The 19312-nt window shown below is 38.7% G+C and overlaps 1 protein-coding gene across 2 annotated transcripts in view; it reads left to right on the top strand.

The window, feature by feature from the left end:
* Nucleotides 1-19312, top strand: part of DOK7 (docking protein 7) — a 59268-nt gene that overhangs the window by 7158 nt on the left and 32798 nt on the right. For both annotated transcript variants that reach the window (XM_009099155.4, XM_030239262.2), the window contains 3 exons: nt 5922-6041; nt 13633-13740; nt 15250-16124. In XM_009099155.4, coding sequence (XP_009097403.1) covers nt 5922-6041; nt 13633-13740; nt 15250-16124 — 1103 coding nt within the window. The remainder of the gene's footprint in view (nt 1-5921; nt 6042-13632; nt 13741-15249; nt 16125-19312) is intronic.

Below are 19312 nucleotides of genomic sequence, written 5' to 3'. Positions count from 1 at the left end.
TGCTCCTTAAAGTTAGAACAGCTCTCTGGTCCCTTCTCTATTAGCAGCTTTGTAACTATGGGGTGGAGCCATGTAATATTTGGGGTCAAAATGAAAGCAAGCAGGCTGAAGCTAGTTTCCATAGCCTAGTAGCTAAGATACACCTTTATATGGAGATAAATCTCTCTCTTTAGGACTTCTCAAATCCTCACTTCAGATAAAATATATAAGAGATCTGACAAGGATAGTTAATAAATGCAAAGGTATAATAACATATAATTAGGTTTTTATTAATGAGGTTTTAATTTCATAAGCAGAGTTTGGAGCCATGCTGAATTGATGGCCTGTGAGCACAGATGGATATGCAGATTGCCAATTTGGATGTGAAGTTGTTTGACTTGCATACTTTCGATAAACAAACTGAAAAATTAGAAGATTTCAGAGTTGATCCAAATCCAAATATATTCTTCCTGGGACTTGCATACTGTTGCTCTGCATGTAAATTCTGCTTACTCTACTTCTATGGAGTGGAAACCCAAATTCCTGACCTCTTTCTGACCTGATGGAGGGTGTGGCCCAGTGGGGATTGGTCTCTTCTCCCAGACAACAGGGGACATAATGAGAGGAAGTGGCCTCAGGCTGTGCCAGAGGAGGTTTAGGTTGGGCTTTGAGAGGAATTTCTGCTCAGGAAGGGTTGTCAAGTATTGATATGAGATGCCTGGAGAGGTGGTGAAATCAGCATCCCTGAAGGTGTTTAAGAAGTGACTGGACATGGCACTTAGTTGACATGGTGCTGTCCAGTCAAAGGCTGGACTTGATTATGTCAAGATCTCTTCCAGCCTCAATGATTCTGTGAAATGAAGAGCTGTAACCTGAATTATCCATGGTGTTTTTTCTTTTTATTCCCTCCCTTAAACTTAGGCTAGTTTCTGGTGAGAAACAAGAGGTCATCAGTAGCTCTCCTGTGTGCATGCTTTTAAAAATATGGAATTATATTTTTTTAAGGTTACAAGTGAACATAATTAGAAAAGTGCTTTGGAAAAGGTCCCACAACCTTGTGGATCATTCTTAAGAAATGTGTGTATTGGTAGCTGAGACCTTTCATTTGCCATGAAAGGTTATTTGTCTTTCCCCTGCATGTGTGCATTCAGAGAGAAGAACAGCATAGTCAGTTTGGTACAAAATAGCCTGCCACAGTTGGAAACTCTTTACAAGTTCAAGCTGATCTTGTTAAAGGAGTTGTTGCCCTTAACTAAGCAGTCAAACATATCCGCAGGCATAACAACGTTTAAATATGTGTTTAGTCTAAACACTTGATTTATTATTGCCACTATAAGAAAAGGCTTTTTGAAAATAGAACCTAAAGAAAAATATAACTCTGGTTATTCTTGACAAAAGTGTGTTGGTAAAGAGAAAGACCATCTTTCTTCAGATAGCTTTTACCTCAGTCCTCTGGAATTCTTGAGGCAAACAAGTAGTGTTCAGGAAAAAAAATTGATATGTTATTACAGAAGTTGTTTGAATTCCTAAACAAAAGCACTCTCCATTAACCTGTCATGTAAGTGTAATATAATATTATGCAGACTCTATTAGTAATGTTACTTTCCTACAGGTTATATCTTTGCTCACATTCATCCTGTGGAGCTCTGAATGCAGAGGATTAGTGAATTTAAGGTTTAAATATCACTGTAATAAATACCTAATTAAAAGGAACCAATAATCTTGTGGTTTGATTGCCCCTCCATAATAAAAGACATGAAGCCACAAACTGAAGCAGAACTTTTTTTGGATATATCTGTGGTAGAACTGAGGACTAAGAGGATATGAATTTGTTTTAGCTTTCTGTTTCTTGCTTCCTCACAAAAGTTTTTATAAATATAAAACACTTTATATTCAGTTGCTTAGTACAGGTTTAATTCAACTCCAAAGGCTTTGGTACTCAATCCAGGAAGAGGGAAACCATCTGAGATAATGCTGAGATTTTAAATATTAAATCTAGGTGCTTTTTCAAGATGGTTCACACAAGCTTATTCACAAATAGGAAGAAGAGCATTTACATTCTGGACTCCTCTTACTCTTAACATCACAATTGTACTGCCAGAGATTTAAAAAATAATTTTCTTTGCTTCTGAAAGCTGCAAATAAGTTATTTTCTGGGCCAAAATTTTGTTCTCTCTGTAGCTGAAGCTTAGTCACACACCGTTTGCAAAAACGCTGGTGTCTTGGCCTAGCAGTCAATGGAGAGGTTTTCATGGAGGAACAGGCTGGAATAAAGGAGCCTCTCACTTTCCCAAGTTCCAAGCTCAATTAGTATGCACCAGTTTAAATGACCAGGAGAGTCTTCACTTGGAGGTCAGTGTGAAAAAATTCAAGTAGGGTAATAAAAGGGCACATTAACACCATGAGAATTCAGGCTCTCCAATGTTCAAGTGCTTCAGGATTAGCTGCCAGAGCCTGGTTTAAAGCTGCTCCATATTTTCTGACAGCATCTCCTTGAAGAAGGGAACTTGTGGGACCCTTAGTGCCCTTTGAAAGAACAAATGCTAATTGTGGGATAAGCAAGAATATTTCTGTGATCCTTTTGGTGCTTTGATAATATTTGGTACTTTCTTGTTTTCCCTTCTGCATGTATTTGAAATTGAGAAGTTGTAGGGGTGGTTAAACTGGGGCAAGATCTGGAATTTTTTGAAAAATCCTGGGTTGCATAGATTGAAACTTCTGTTTATATGCAGATATTCTGTGCTGTCTCCTACTTAGGCCTACTGCAGGCAACCAACTCTCTATTTATCTTTTTTTGGTTGTCATGCCCATATCTTAGTGGGCAATAATAGGAATACTCTGTCATTTTCCCCACAGAGAAGAGCAGTGTGAGATCCCCACTGAAAGGGGCTGCTCAAGGGTTGGGATGTACATGCTGATTGCCCTGGAATGCGCTGCCATGGTTCCTGCCTGTCCTGCAGCTAAAAGGCTTCAGGCTCTAGTATTGCCTGTTAGGAGTAGTAATTAATGGGAAAGAACTGACTCTTCCTCCCTACTTTCACACACACTACAGAGATTGAAGTAATTTTTTGGCTATTGTCCATTTTTAAAGTGTGTTTGCCCATGGGTTTGCTTTTTTAATATGATGAGTTAAAATCAACATTGGCAAGATTAAGTAGTACTTGGAAGTTTTATGGAATTGGCAACTTGTTCTGAAAGTCTGAGGGACTGTACAATGCTTTACTGCTGGCTGCACAGAGGACTGGCTGAGTGTTTCAGTCTTGTGCAAGTGGTTGGAGGCTGCTTTTCACCAAGTCTCACAGCCCGTGGAGAGAGCTGAGTGAGCCCTTCAGTCTGGTGGACAGCTGCATGGTATTACACTGTGCATACCACACATTCCTTGGCTTCTAAATGCCTGTGCACCAAACCAGTTCCAACACATGACTGAGATATGTAATTTCCAGTAGTGAATTTCTCAGTTTTCTCAAGAAAGGAGAAAAGAAATGTAATCACTTGCTTTTATGTATGCTTAGTTAAGCCCTACCTACTCATTCATCTCACTTGATGTTTTTTGCAAGAGCCCTCAGACTTCTTCCTTCCCTTGCAATCTAGTTCTACCTACCAAAACTAGAAAGAAAATGTTTCTTGTGAGAGTCAGTCAGCAATTAAGGGGCTCATATGAATAACAGAATCTGCAAAGAGGTTATTGTGTTTTTCTGTTGGATTTGTATCCACATGCACATGGGCACTCTTTGCACTGGTTATATAAAGGTCATCACATTTGGTTTTAGGATTTCCAGATGACTGATAGTTATTTGCAGAAAAAATCCTTCGAGTTAAGCAGCCAGCTCACATGCACACATTTTACTTTCTTTGTTTCCATTGAAGTCAAAGGCTTGTAGAGCCTCCTAGGAGTTTAAGTAACTCTTGACAAAGGTGATAAAAGAACAAAATGGTCCAGATGTACTCCTTATGTCCAGAAATATTTGAAGAATCTTTTTTTTTTTTTTTGCCCTGAGTGGCAACAGGGAGGATTCTGCTGAATTATCAAGCCACATAGTGCTTGATCACTGTGCTTGAGACCTGAATGTCCTCTGCTAGGCTGTGTCTATGTCCTGCTTGCTTATGCTGCATGGAATGCAAAGATCCTGTTCCTGTAGACTCTCTCTACTGTTCAGGGAGGAGAAGTCAGCTCAAAGAAAAAGCTGAATTTCAGATAATTCCTGAATACATTGCACTCAGAATTTTTTTATCCTAATACAATGTTCTCTGACTTTGGCATCTCCTGGGAAGGGCAGATGGGGCAAGACTGCAAGTGAGTCACCAGCAGAAGCCTTCATATCTGTCAGGTTGTGTGATTAGTGTTGTAATCTCCTAGATGGCCTCTGATCTTGAAGCCAGGGTGTGTTCATGTTTCTTGGGCTGAAGAATTCTTGATAGGTAAGATCCGAAGAGATGCAAATGTGGTGGAGTGACAAATCAAGTTATGAAGATGCCTCTAACAATGTTGTCTTGAATAGATTTAAGCAGAACTGGGAGAGACTTAGATATGACATAAATTGAGAATGACAAAAGAGTGTGGGCCAGAATGTGTTTTTCCTAGAGAGATTAGTTTACAGCTTGCTGGTTATACCTAATTTACTCAAGTAGGTGTTGTGGTTTGTGATCCACTTTATATTATCCTTTTTGTTTGAATCACACAGCCCTTTGTCAAGCTGTCAAAAGTGTATAAATTTCTTAAGTGAAATGTGAGTATCCTGTTGGATATGACAGGGCATATGTTTGGAAAGTGATGGGGATGCAGTCATTCTAGTCAAGATCAGCTCTGTTTCTTTGAGTAAAATTTAAAAAAAATTCATATGCAACTCAGAATTGGCTAGAGACATGCAGAAGTCAAACATATGTCAAAATTAGGGCCTGAGTCACAAGGAAAGTGATGTGCAAAACCCTACTGCATGTCTAAGATTTTATACTGAAGTTTTCTAGTATGCTTGGCGCTGGTGAAGTGGCAGCAATTCTTCAATGCCTATATACTAATTTAATTTCCTTTTTTGTCTGTTATTGAAGTTTTATTTCCCTGAAATTGCTGGTTATTGGGGTGGTCTTTTATCTGATACTTTAAGATAATAAGTTTTTTTCCCTGATGTGATTTATATTTGGACTGACAATTTATAAAATGTTCTCTTTAGCCCTTCTAGTCTTTTGTGTTGTTCATGCAGCCATGTGTCATGGAGCTCATAACTTGTTTGTTTATTTAGTGAATCTCATTCTAATTTTGCTTGGGGCTATTCTTAATGAATGGAAAGCAAATATCAGAATAGAGCAAAGGGTAAAGATCTGATGACAACCTATGGAGTTGTGTTACATTCTGTTAATAATAGACACATAGGACTTAGTCTAGGAAAATTTATACTATAATCCAGCAATATAACCAAATTCTAATTTATTGGCATATAAAAAGCTCCTCTTGCTTAAAGGTGGTTAAAAGTAGAATTAACTCGGTCCATTCTTTTGAAAACACTTTAGGTATTCCTGACATTTCCTGCATAGTTAAGTTTGACCTACAAAATTTTAGGGGTAAATAAGAACAAAAGACCCAGACAGCTGTTGAGAGTAAGATGTCTGTTTTGACATTCAGGGGGGATTTGAACTAGATGATCCTTAAGGTCCCTTTCAACCCAAGCCATTCTGTGATTCTAGGACACTACTTTAACTGCCTGAATGTCATGAAATTAACATAAATTATTAGACAGCTGTTGAGTTTATATGTTTGTTTGTGATATAGTGTGTGTATGCTGACTTGAATTTTGTATTTCTTTTCCCAGGAGAATACCTTGTTGACTTCTTTTTACGGCTTGCACTTAAAACTCTTTTGATTGCTACATTATAAATAGCTTCAGCTAAATATATTTCTAATGTTTCTGGGTGAAACCTGTTCATATTTATGTTGTGCTTTCTTGCAGGGGCTGGTGTTTTTTTCCTCTCTTGTGCTGAAGGGGAGCAGATCAGCTTTCTGTTCGACTGCATCGTCCGTGGCATCTCCCCGACCAAAGGCCCCTTTGGTCTGCGCCCAGTGCTCCCAGGTTAATAGAGGAAGGCCAGAGTAACCCAGTGCAGTAGGAATTTGTCATGTCTCACACCCACTGCTGCTGGTGTGAGAGCAGCTTGCAGACACTGAGGGTGTGCAGGGTGCAAAGTGGTTTTCATTCCGAAATGTCACCGTACAGATTTATAAGCTGGATGTACCCAGTTTCCCCGTGCTGCTCTGGTTCAGCCATGTTTCTGGTTATATTGCTAACTCCAGCCCTCTCTTATTCGACAGTACTAAAAGATGGCAATTTGAATTGAATGGAACCCTAAATTTTAGTTTTAAACTTACATGTTTAACTTGGATCCATGTCTGCATTGCTATTTTGATAGTTTAATGGAAAACTAACTTCTGGAGCATTTTGAGTTTATCCAAAATGAAGTTCTAAGTCTTGTCAGCCTTAGAAAACCTTGTCAAGCCTCCATATCACATTTAAGTTTTTCAACTTGAGCTTTTTTCCTGATGTCTGAAGATTAAATTCCTTTTCCTATTTCGTGGTAAGTGCTGCATGTGCTGCAGTGTTGAAAGAGGAATTTGGATGGCATCATAATAAAGCCTATTTCCTTTGGATTTCAGCAGATGAAGTACATTATTGAGTCAGAATGACTGTCAAACAGGACAAAAGTGTAGAAATGAAATTGCAGAAAATTGTCAGTGATTTGATGGTGGCATACAGTAGGAATAGGTTACAAGAATGGTGAAGGATGAGCTGGGATTTGTGGAATACTTGGAGTTTGTGTAAGAGTGTTCAACAGAGTTTTATTGCTGTTATAAGGTTAAGATAATTGCAGGAAGGAAATGTGATGGAAAAGATTAGAATTTTAGCTTATTAGATCATTAGATGATCTGAAGCTAGTGAAAAGAAATTATGGAAAAAATAGTTATTAGTTAAAAATTAGTAAATGCAGTAAACACAAGGCTGAGTTCATGTTGTCTTTCTCATGGTTGTAAGGCAGAAGTAAGTTAAATAATCAAGCAGAATAGCAGACAAAAGTCATTCTTGTGTGATATGTTTGCATTCAATTAAATGGAGTGTTTAAAAAAAAGAAGCAAACAGAAAAAACCCAACAACAGAAACACAAAAAATAGTGTTTATGCTTAAAGCTTTGCTATTGAACACATTTTTCTGCATATCTAAAGCCATGTGTGTATGTAAATATATATATACAACCCCTGAGTCTTGTCAAGCAAATTTTTGTCAAACAGTAATTTCTGTCTGGAAAAATTAAGCCTACAAACAACTATTCTGCTGGGTTTTTGTTTGTTTGTTAGTTTGTTTTTGTTTGTTTGTTTGTTTGTTTTTTTTGTTTTTTTAATTGTGATTTTGAATTTTAATTTTAGCAGAGTCTTTGAAGATTCATTTTTGAGAATGTAGGAGTAAATCTGCTTTCACATGTTAGTTATCACTTCTGGGGTTTGTGGGTTGTTGTGGCACAAACCACAATTTCTTCCCTCCTTCAGGAACTCTGACCTCACTGAGGTGCATGAAGTGGATGTGGAATGTCCTGGGGAGTATTTGGTGTTTTTTGTAAGAGAAGATCTTTTTCCTGAGGTCTTTCCATTTCTCTTCTGTACTTGATGTACTTGCCATTAAAATCTCGTCCACTTGATTTCATCTCATTTCCCTGGACGGGAGAAGTGTTTTGTCAAGAATTGTGCTCATGTACTTGCAGAATCCCTTGCCTTTATTTATCCAACCTACCTTGAGCCCTCTAACTTTCATTCCTGTGTATTTTACCCTTTTCTCTTCCAGTTTGTTGTTTCTTCCTATGCACATGTTCCTTGGAAAAAATATATTTTTAAAATTTATTTATTATCCCATGCAGAAGCTTGTACAGATCTGTTGAAGGCACACGCAGATGTACAGTTCTGGTGATTCATCCATAAACTAATTTTCCTTGTCAAGTATGTTGTTACACAGAATGTACTCTATTGCTTGAAAAGGTTGAGAGTACCAGATGCATACCATGTGTCAGGTATTGAAATTCACTCAACCTTTGAAAGCATCAGCTTGTAAACAGATTAATTATCTGTACACTTCAGGCAACTAGATCAAATCTTCCAAATTGGGGATTCTATCATGAAACCTCTTGTCTATGTAATTCATCTTTACTGCAGTGCAGAATGCTTCACAGCTTCAACTGTACTTTATGTATGCAATATTCTCCTTCTGTGCAATTTAAAAGCTTTTAGAGGAACCTTCTCTTCACAGTTTGCTACTTGAATTTGGCATCTTGCCTTTGCCTGTGCCTTTCCAACTTAAACATGAGATATGCTTGAAGCACTGTGGTATTTTCAAGCAAGGAAAACACACAAAGGGCAGATGTACAGAGAAAAAATGTAATATGGTAAAAACAGTCACAGTGACAGTGTTGGACACCAACTCCCACAGCACAGATATAGTCTATGGATGTTATGCAATCAGTGTAGTCTGTCCTTGTCTTTGTAGGAAGGATAAATGAATGAAGCCAGTTGCTTCATGTACAAACAGCTGAAACAATATGATTAAAGGGGTGCTGAAATATTTATGTGTTGGCATCAATTAATACGAGAGGGTAGGGGTTTGAAGAGGACTGAAAAATGACCAGTTTTCTTACTTGCCATAGTGATTTTTAAACAAATGTAAAATAGCCAGTATCCAAATGGAATTTATAAACTGGGTGTGCAAGGGGTGTTTGCTCAAGGACAGCATTCACATCTTCTTTTCAGGATTGTAGTTTTAAAAGCGATACCTTATTTCCTTAAAAGCATGATGTTCTTATCATATATATCATGGATATATGACTGCTGTACCTATTTTATGATGTCCTCTATAAAATATGCAATGAAAATCCAGTGCAATGGAATTTATAAACTTGACTTACCCATACAAGGTATCACAATCTAGTCTAATCTCTCAGCAGACCAGCTTTGAGCAGGCAGTCAGACTAGAGAACTCCTGAGATCCCCTCCAACCTGAATTATTCTGTGGTGTTTTGGAAATGAATTAAATTACTATTCTCACAAGAAAAAAATAATTCTATTATGTGTACACCCAAAATAAATTGGAAATGGAAAAGAAAATTAGTTGTTTTATGGTTTATTACTTGTCGTACATATTTTGGGAGTCCATTAATTTTTCAAAATTGCCACAATAGTCCTATTGAGTTCTCCATTAGATTGGAGATATCAGATTGGAAGTTTACATTTGTTATAAGCGGTGCAATCAGGTCTCATAAAACCCCCCAAAGACACAGAAGATGTGAAGGTTATGTAGGTATAGGTATCTGTAGATATTTTTAGGAAGTGTAATATTTAAAATAAAGGACTCAAATGGCTGATGGCTATGGATGACTTGTTTTCCCCAGCTGTTAGTTGGAAGAGAACTGCTGTAACTGGCTACTAGCATGATCTCTTTTTTTCCTTGAAGAGATATTTAGAAAACAGTCCAGGGAATTTACATTCTGTCTTGACAGAAGTCCAGATATGGACTTAATAATGACTCTCTGATTGCATGGTTTGTAATCTATACTGAATTGCATGCTTATTATTTGAGAGATGTTTGTTTATCAGGTGTGTGTTGTACTCCTTTTTTTCACTAGCAAGATTCATGTTGAATGCCAAACCTGAGCGCACAAAGGCCCAAAAGCCCATCAGGGATATCTTTTATCAGTGAGCAGACCGGTACTCTCTATATCTGATTATGTGACAGTCTAGTCCTGCAGTCTGGAAAGACCCCAGGTGTAATGTTGTTAGTCTGGATGCTCTCTTTTAATTCTGGAAGCTTTTTCAGGCTGCTTTGTGACTGGAGAGTATACAGTTGCTGCTTGCTGAGGATCCATCTGATGCTCTTTCTTTTTGTTGAAGCTTGATACATCTTTGGCCATTGCAAGACAGCTCTGTGGCTGTCTTCTGCAGTATTTGTACCAAGTGTACCTCCTCAAACTTTTAGGACATCTTTTCATTCCTCCAGACATCTTACAAAGTGTGGAGATGTTAGCAAGAAGGTGAGGGTCCAGGCCTGATTTACAAATGTGCCTACACAGGAAGAAAGGAAAGAGAGATTTTCAGCCTAACTTATTTAATTTTGTTTAACAAAGTAATTAATTAATGTTGCATTTTAAAGGTGCATATAATCAATTAGGGAGCTGCTGACTGAACTGGATACATTTTTTCCTGACAGGTGCTTATTGAACATCCCCGGAGCTTTGAATTACTATGACACTTTATTCTTATGTTACCAAAATATTCTAAATCTCCCACGATGAGCAGCTGATGTGGCTTTAATGAATACCCACCAACGTAATGTAAAAATAAAATCTCCAGCAGAGGCATTTTTAGTCCAGCTAAATTTGATGTAATCCTTCCCCTTTGCCCCAAAGCAGTGTTTAAGAAGATTTTGATGACTGCCTCACACAGAAGATTATTTTCTTCATAGCAAGGGATCCATGTTTGATTGGAAAATGATAAAAAATGTATAAACTGAAGGACCTGAATGAATCACAGGACAGGATCCATTTGTTAACAGTTTGGAAAAGGAAGGTTCTGATTGTTCTTGGAGCTGCTCTCGGATGTTGTGTGGGCAGAAGCTGTTGGAACTTCCTTGGACAGCTGTCTCAGTACCGGTCATGCTGCTTCTGTCCTCCTGAGTTACTCACGTGGCAAATTGCCACCCAGTTATTTAGAGGGTGTGTATTGGGCATGCAAAAGGTAGAGGATGATGCCAACAGACCCAACTTGGTAGCATTATGGCCTAAAGAAGGTATTAGAAAAAGGGTTATCACAAGAGCACTCATGGGAGGTCATAGGTTATGCACTCCAGTGAGGACTGGTCCCTAACAAGTGCCTGCCAGTCCATAGTCAGATCCTGTAGGAAAATGTCCTGATTAGAGCTTGGTCATCTTTAACCAAAGACACTGGTACAAGAATCTGTTACTTCTGGGAAATAATGTTGTGTGTGTTTTCCATAGAAGTCTGGCTTATTAGCAGAGAAGATTAAAGGTGAAACAAAGACTTGGGTAATTACCTTAATTACCTTAAACTTAGATACTGTATGTTTGTCAGGTTTTGAAGTTATTTCTCTTGGCATTTCCTAGAACTTGCTGAGGAAGGTTCTTCTTAATCTTCCACAAAACTGAGTGATGAAAGCAGCACATAACCATGAACACAATTTTATACAAATGTTTTATCCATAGGCAATCTTTAAGGGGAAGTTTAACAAAAAAATTTCAGTTCTGTTGGACAGACAGTATGCCTAGAGGTTTCATGTTGTTGGATGAAACCTGGTGTGTTCTGTAGCTGTGTAGCTGATAGGGAATTTGACTTCTGGAAGCAATTGAACATGTGAAGTGCAAACTTTCTGACTCCAACTTTCCTCTTACCTTATCTCTTATTTTATTATAAGCCAATTTTAAAAGATCAGTTGTTTGACCAGTTTTTTTTTTTTTTTTAATTACATCTTTTGCTGTCTGTAAGAGGGACATAATTTTCTTCAAAAACAAGTTGTTGTGTAGGTGCCCTAGTTATGTCCTGAACATCTGTATTTGTTAAGTGGTCATATTCTGAGGAAAGTGAAAGGATCTTTACTACTGACAGTATTTTGGTGTGGGAAGGGTTAGTGTCTGTTTCCATCTTTGTTTGACCAATTTGCTGATCTGTTATGATAACTTTATACTGAGAGTGCTTGTAGAACATCTTTCTTGGACCTTTTCTGGACATAAGGCATTTAACTAGATACAGTGAAGTAACTGGAGTAGAGGACATTAAAAAATAGGCAGCAGCTTGTAACACTGTGTGCTACTGAGCAGATCTTTGCATGGACATGTCTGGGTTGCCCCATAGGTGCTGGTGGCCAAATGTTGTGTGTTCCTTTGGCAGAGGTCCATATGGAAGCACTGGGGGTTTCATTTGAGTAAGCAGTCACACAGGTTTGAGGTAGTCAATGCCTAATATGAGCTGTCTTGCAGTGTAAGTAGGAATGGACACCTAACTAAATAATCCACATCAAACATTCCTATTTTCTGTCTGAGCTGTGACACACAGAGGTCACAGACCCTGTTTGTCATGGGCATTGTTGCCTTGTCCCTGTTAGAACACCCTTGGGTTCCAATGTGTGTAGTTATAGATGGATTGTGTATATCTTGGTTTTTCTGATCCTCTTACCCAGATTGCAGACTGCCAAAGGTGGAAGCCTCCTCAACATGGGAAAGAAAAGTTAGAAAGTTCAGCATTGTCATTTCTGTTCCTATCTAGGACAGGTCAGAAAGGGAATATGGTTAGGGAGGGGAGATGTGGCAGTTTGTTTCTCAGAGCAGTTGTTAATGTAGGGAGCTCCCAGGGAGCTTCAGCTGAGCTGTAAGTGCTCCTCCCCCTGATTATGAGCTTGCTTTGACTGGCTGTGTTGACAATATCAAAACCAAGTCTTTTAAAACTAAAGGACCTAGGGTGAAAATGAAACTTTTCTTTCATCTTTCCAGCTGGTTTTTGTTTTGCTAACTCAGTCACAGCAATGGATAGCCTTTTCTGTCCTCTTTTCCTCTCATTAAATGATTCAGTGTTCTTGTAGTGTGTTTCTACTGCCCAGTTGATCAGATATACAAGAGCAGCAGTTGTGAGGAAGCTAATCTGTGTTTGCTGTAATTAATTACTTTCCCTGTGTGTTAATAAGAATTACTGAAGTTTCTGATGGTGAACAAGTTAGCAGACCTTATCCTCTGCAACTGCTGAACATGACACACTCATCAGTGCTATTTGAAGGAATCTCTAAGGTTTCTCTTGGGATAATGGTTATGATTACTTCCAACATCTGGTTTTATTGTTATGCCTTCTGGAAATAAAATTATTTAGAGGAAAATGGCCTGTTTTACTGATGAGACTGCCACATTCTGCCTTTTTTTGGTCTTTCTGCTTTTTTTTTGGAATATAATGAGCTGCCTTCAGTGAAATAATCTCAGTTGGAATGGCAAGCTCACTAAAATTTATGGGGAAAAATTCATAACAGTACATTTTAGAAGGTGTATGTATCATCTTAACTTATCTTGTATTAAACATGAAGACAGAGAACCACCAGGTTGCTTATTTTATCTCTGACATCTGAACTTAATGACCGTCTGAACATCCAACTTGAATGCCAGGTCTTTGTAAATAGATGATCTGGATTGGAAGATGTCAGTTGAATCCCTCTAGTTCTGACTTTATGATGTAGATTTGTAAATTTCTAGGATGAAAATTTTGGTCATTCTGAATGTTAAAGTTCCCAGTGAATCCAGTGAATTCAGGACAGATTTTGCATGGATCAAATTAGATTTCAAGTCCTCTAGACCCGCTGGATGCTAATTATTTCTGTAGCTATTGACTTTGGTGCTGTGCTCTTCAGTGTTCTGTCCCGGGTGGTAACCATTACAGACAGTGAGTCTAATCTCTGAAAATATTTTTTAAGTTACTGTGTAGTACATGTCCAGGATGTGCTTGAAGTCGGATTGTCCCATACATTTTTCCAATTAGCATTTCAAGCATAAGAAAGTCTTTTTCTCTTTCCTTATTTTTATTTATTTTCCACATGACTTTATTTATTTATTTATTTATTTATTTTCTGTTTCTTTTTAAAGATCCAAGTACAAACCCAGCCTATTCAGAAGAAAGATTGGCTCATGAAGCTTTGCAATTAGAAAAGCGTTTGAGCTTGCTGTCCCATACAAGTCGTCAAGGTAGTGGAGGTAAGAAATATCTTTAATTAAATAAAAACACTATGTTATGTTCCTTCCTGCCCAGGCTCTAAAAGTTGAATGGCCTGTGTTATAAGAGCTTAGAAGAAAAATGCTAGGGAAATGGTCAAGACATTTGATTTGTTATGTTTCTTGTGAGGCAGTTCTCTAACAGTGTTGTCTGAAGTCCTATGATGTAGATTGGAGGTTTTCAACTCAGCAGACTGAATTTTGAATCAAACACTATTAACCCAGGAAGACCATCTAGGATGCTGAGTCCTACTGAAGTTTTGCATGTAAAACTTAAAAAGAACTGTCTGCATAAATCTGATATTTGCTCAAGTACCTTAGTCAGTGCAGCCTGTGAGATGGACTCACTTGTATGGTTCACATATCAGGCTTACAGCAGATTTTTGCAGTAACACATAGGACTCCTGGGCTTTCCTCTGCTATCTATACATGCCTTTTCTGGAGTTGTTAGTGCATCAAAGTAGAATTGGTGTCTAGCACTGGATTTGTAAAAGAGCCTGTGCCCTGAACTGCCATTTGAACTGTTTAATAGCCAAAGTTAGATCATCCAAACCTCTGCTTTGCTCTTGACTCAAAAGCCTACAAGCATAAAGATTGTCCCTGTGAAGATCCTCAGGAGCTTAATTATGTGCCTATATACATATCCATGGCTGCTTTGGCCTAGACACTGCTGGGTAATGGGGTTTGTGACTGAATTACAGTGAGACTTCCTGAGGTTTTTCTTAATTAGCACATAACTACTAGACTTAACTGAATGGATTAAAAAAAAAAAAAAAAAAAAGAGACTGGATAGATAAGCATTCCTGTTTTTTTTTTTTTTTTTTTAATTCAGTCCTTCTGGTCAGAAATCATGACCCAACTTCATGTACAGTTTCTTTGTGCTACAGGAAAGTGGTTTTATATTTGTTTGGTTTTGTATTTGTTTGTTTGTGATGTTTGTCTTTTGTCCTTGTTCTCTTTCATGCCAATGTTTAATTTTTTTCACTCCTATTCTGTCTTTGATGGCAGTAATTACCTGTTAAAATGCCTTCCTTGCAACTATTATTGAAGAAAACTGTCTTGCAATATACACATAAATGAATCACAGGAGATATTTTTGTATATAGATATGTAAACATTTTTATAACAATATTATTCCTATTTTTATTTGTACAGTGATCTATGACTGTATTTTGGTACAGCAACCCAATTAACTGTATGAAAGTAAAATATGTTTGTAAAGGGTTGAGCTTGGTGCATAAACTTTAAAAATTTAGCCTCGAATGCATGATGTTCCACAGTGTGGTAGGGTTCTGGCAAGGTAACCTACCATTGCATTTAATTTTTCCTGTGGGGCTGTGAGTTATTGCAGGAATTCTGGCTTTCTGACGGCAGTTCCACTTACAAAAAGCAGATGGAATCTCTGGGCCCTTCCTGTTTGTACATACTTGCCATGCTTGAGTCTGTTGATTGTGTTTTAAACGTGGGTTGATGTGTTTCCTTCTTTTCCAGGAGATGATAGGAGTATTTCGAGCTCGTCTTCGGATACCAGTCACTCAGATGTCAGTGTTGGGAGCAGACTGACAGTGTGGCCTGAGCAATCTTCAGCCAGCACCTCTCAGGAGAGCCATGGGCTGGCAGCTGCAAAGGGCATTCACCTGGGAGAAGAGAAGACCCTTCCAGAAGGGGCACGTGGCACCACTAAACCTCCTCCGAAGCCCCTCCGCTCCAGACAGCTGCAGGAAATAGGTCGTCAGAGCTCTTCTGACAGTGGAATAGCTACTGGTAGTCACTCTTCCTACTCTGGGAGCTTCTCTTCTTATGCTGGGAGCTTAGACATTTGCCATGGTGATGAGTTCGGATCATTGCTAAGCTTGCCATTGAACTTTCCTTCAGATCAGAGTCTATGTACTTGCCCTCACAGTGAGTCCCAGAGAGGTGTGGGATCAGAGTATCAGGTTCCCAGCTCTCTCAGACACGTTTATGATATACCCAGGAGTGTGTTACAGGCAGCTTCTAAAGAAGTGCAGCTGAAGAGTGCAGATTCCACGCTACCCAAGGACCAGGCCCTGCCAGCTCAAGGTGCCAGTGACCCAAGACTGCTACTACCACACTTGGAAGCACGGAGGGGAGCTGAGCACAGCCAGCACAGAGGGAGGCCTTCATCCTTACTCACAGAAAGCAGCAAGGACTCAAGTGATGAGACATATGTGGATTTTGTTTCAAGGTGGTCAGACACAAAACCACAAGGACAGGTGTCAGACTCCAAAAGTAGTGAGCTGTCACCACCTGGTGGGGCCTCAGCTGACCCCTGTGACACATGTAGCCCCCACCTTGGGATGACAAGAGCTCTTTTTTCATCTTGTCCAATCTGTGGTGGACTAAAGGTAAATACCTAACGCTGAGCGGATGCTAACGAGCCTTAGTTAATAGAGCATGATTAATTTAAAGCTACCTAAGTTGTAGGTGATAAGTAATCTTGTTTCCTTTATACTCTGAACAGGTAATAACTTTGTTGTTTATGCTGGAGAGGCTTAGCACATGGTTTCCTCAAAATCTGTGCCTAGTCAAGGAAACACTGAACAATATAGACCCCAACCATTACTTTTGAATAGGCCAGTTTTGGCTTTGGATACATGTAAGTGAAGGAGAAAAGTTTTTCAGGCACTGGATTTGTCATATAATGGCAAGCAAGCATGAAAGACACAGACCTGTCCTGCTGTGAGTATTTACGAGGAAATAAGGGAGGTCAAATAATATGTGCTGCTCTTAAGGAGATGTGAGTACATAATTTTATTTTATTGATGTTTTCCTTTTCTTTGTCACTGTAGTTTGAACATGACTTGCACAAGAAGCCAGGTTAGACCTGTTTCTCACTGGGGAAATACAAGATAGTCAAGTCAGTGTAGCAATCTGGTTCTGTGACTGGCCAATGACAGGTACTTTAGAGCAGGTACACAAAATTTCACTAGCAGAACAGTGCTACAAACAGAACAGTTTATTTGCAGAAAAAAATATATTTTATCACCAGTCATGTAGAGACTTAATACCTAAACTCTGGAGGTTCACTTGCCTTTCCAAACACATTTGCCAGTATCCAGGACTTCGATATTCTTATAAATTCTTTTTGGACCTGCCATGTTCTTATCTTTTTATGGCAGTAAACTTTATACATAAATTATACATTGTATGAAAATGTATCTGTTTTTTCCATGCTAGAGAAGATTTTTTTTTTCTGTGAATGTGTTTGCTAAACTTGAAGAAGGTGAAGCTGCTTGTATTAGTGAGCTGTTGAAAGGCTGGGAAGGTTAGAGGGAGTGCCTAATTTAGGGAATGTGTGAAGCAAGGATTCAGCGAGAGAGACTTCTGCATGAAGAATTAAACACTGCCATTGAAGTGTGTGCATTTAATTAAATATGAGATTACATAAACCACTGCTATGGAAAGGGCTTGAATGCATAGTAGGTGATGAAAGAAAAATTAAAAGGTTATAAATTTGAGGGATTGTTTTCTTCTCATGGGGTGTTTCATGCATTTGCATTGAGTGCCTTCACATGTTTGCAAACTGGAAAGCTCTGTCTGCCTGGGCCACTTGCACAGCCTCATCACAGCACCTTGGATGTTACTGTGCCATGTGCCTGCAGCACTTGGCAGGTAGGGAGGCACTTGTAGGACAAGTTTTCTAAGGCTGTGGTCAGTAGGATCAGTGATCTTCCAAGACCATCCTTGCCAACCGCCTGCACCACAAGCCCTCAAAGGCCTCCAGCCCAGTTCTGGAAGTGTGGCTGCAGGCAGTGGGGTGCACAGCCAACATCTGCTGTTGGCTTCCTGTGGCTGCTCCCTGTAGCCAGGGAGAATTTGGGAAAAATAACCAAGACTGATTTCTGGAAGGGCTCTGCTTTGGAGTTGGAAAGCTTTAGAGTGGCTTTGTTATAGGCAGGGAGGAAAGAAGTAATTCAGGTCCAATTAGCTCACATGATCTAAATGTTTCTGAGTGATCAGAATTGTTGGCTAAACGTGAATTTGTCAGGTCTTACCCTAGCTATCTGTGGAAGATGGGAAGTTGAAAGTGGGTGTTCCATTGGATATCTTCAAAATCATTGAAAGCTAAATTATGTCACTACAACTGCCTGTTGACCCCCAAGAAATACCCACATCTTTTATTACAAAGTGTTGCCAGGTTTAATGGTGTTTCTACTGCCCTAATAAGTTGGCAAGAATTTCAGATATTGTCTATACCTAAAGAAATTTAGTGATAAACACTGGTGCAACCTTCTTTCTAACTTTTGTTTTAGCATGAGATATGCACATCTGCTTTTTTCTTGAAGAATCCATTTAGAAGCAGTCACGAAAGAAGTCTCATTAAATGGAATGATTCATGGGTTTGTTTTGACTTTTGAAAGAAAAAAATAACCCTTTGATGCACTCTCTTGAACTGTCATGAATGAGTTACTTTAGCAGTATTTAATGGACGCTGTCTTCGACATTTCTCCTGATGAGTTCAGTGAAAGCACAAATCCATAGGCTGTAACTAAAAAATAATTACTATTCCTTGTACTTTGAACAGAATATATTTAAGTTAGGGCCAGGAAGAGTTGATTTATGGGTTGATGAAAACACCAGGTTTTCATGTTTATTCTAATCCGTGTTCAAAAAGGTTTAATGTGCCGGTGTTTGGAGTTCCTTTGCAATTTGGAGTTAAGCTGTTAATTAAATTGTGTTAATGGCTTTTAAATGCCCACTGTTTAAAGTGACCCGAGTAGAGGAAAGTCTGCAGCAGTAATTAAGGCTATAAGCATTTGTTTGTTTTGTCCCCTTTGGCACAAAAGGCCCATGGAGGTTAGGTTTGGCCATGTCTCTGTGCGTGTTGGAGTTCAGCATGTGAAGAGTTGGAGAGAGGTTGCAGGGTGAGGATGGGCGTATGTGGAGGGCAAGGTGGGGTCCTGATGGGATTGACTTGTTAACAACCACCTGCTCCTCTAGTGGCAAGGATAATGATGAAAACAGGGAGAACAGACCTGGGAAAGTGCCAAGGCTCAGACAGAAAACAGGGCAAGGAAACCTTTCTGTTACCCTGCATGAAAAATAGAACCAGCATGAAAAGAGTTACTAAATATTGCTTCTATTACTTGTCTATTGTATTTCATATTAGACATTGGGGACTGAGAAGCAAGCATGCAGGGTGATCTGCTTTCTGTTGTATGTAATTGTGCTGTGCTCAAGATGTCTTTTACAGATTTCCAAGGTGTGCTTTTGCTGTGTAATTTGACCTAGATGATTTCAGTGCTGTAGATGATTGCAGAGGTGAATTAATTGTCTATTGTAAGTATAATTTAAGCTCAGAATTGATTGTTACAATTTCTGAGTAAGCTGTAGAGATTTATTATTAGACTTATTATGTTTTTAACTACTTAACTAATACTAATTTGATGAATAGAATTTCATTGTATGCTTGTTGCTCTGTAACTTCCTTTGATGCTATAGTTTGAGAAATGTCAACTTTTTTATAGGTTTTTTTTACACCACCATTGTTTGTAAATTTTCTTAGAAGTCTGAAAAATAAAATTATTTTCCA

Source organism: Serinus canaria, chromosome 4 (genome assembly GCF_022539315.1).
Source record: "Serinus canaria isolate serCan28SL12 chromosome 4, serCan2020, whole genome shotgun sequence".
Classification (NCBI taxonomy): domain Eukaryota; kingdom Metazoa; phylum Chordata; class Aves; order Passeriformes; family Fringillidae; genus Serinus; species Serinus canaria.
Note: the sequence above shows the minus strand (reverse complement) of the source record. Positions and strands in the feature narration are given on the sequence as shown.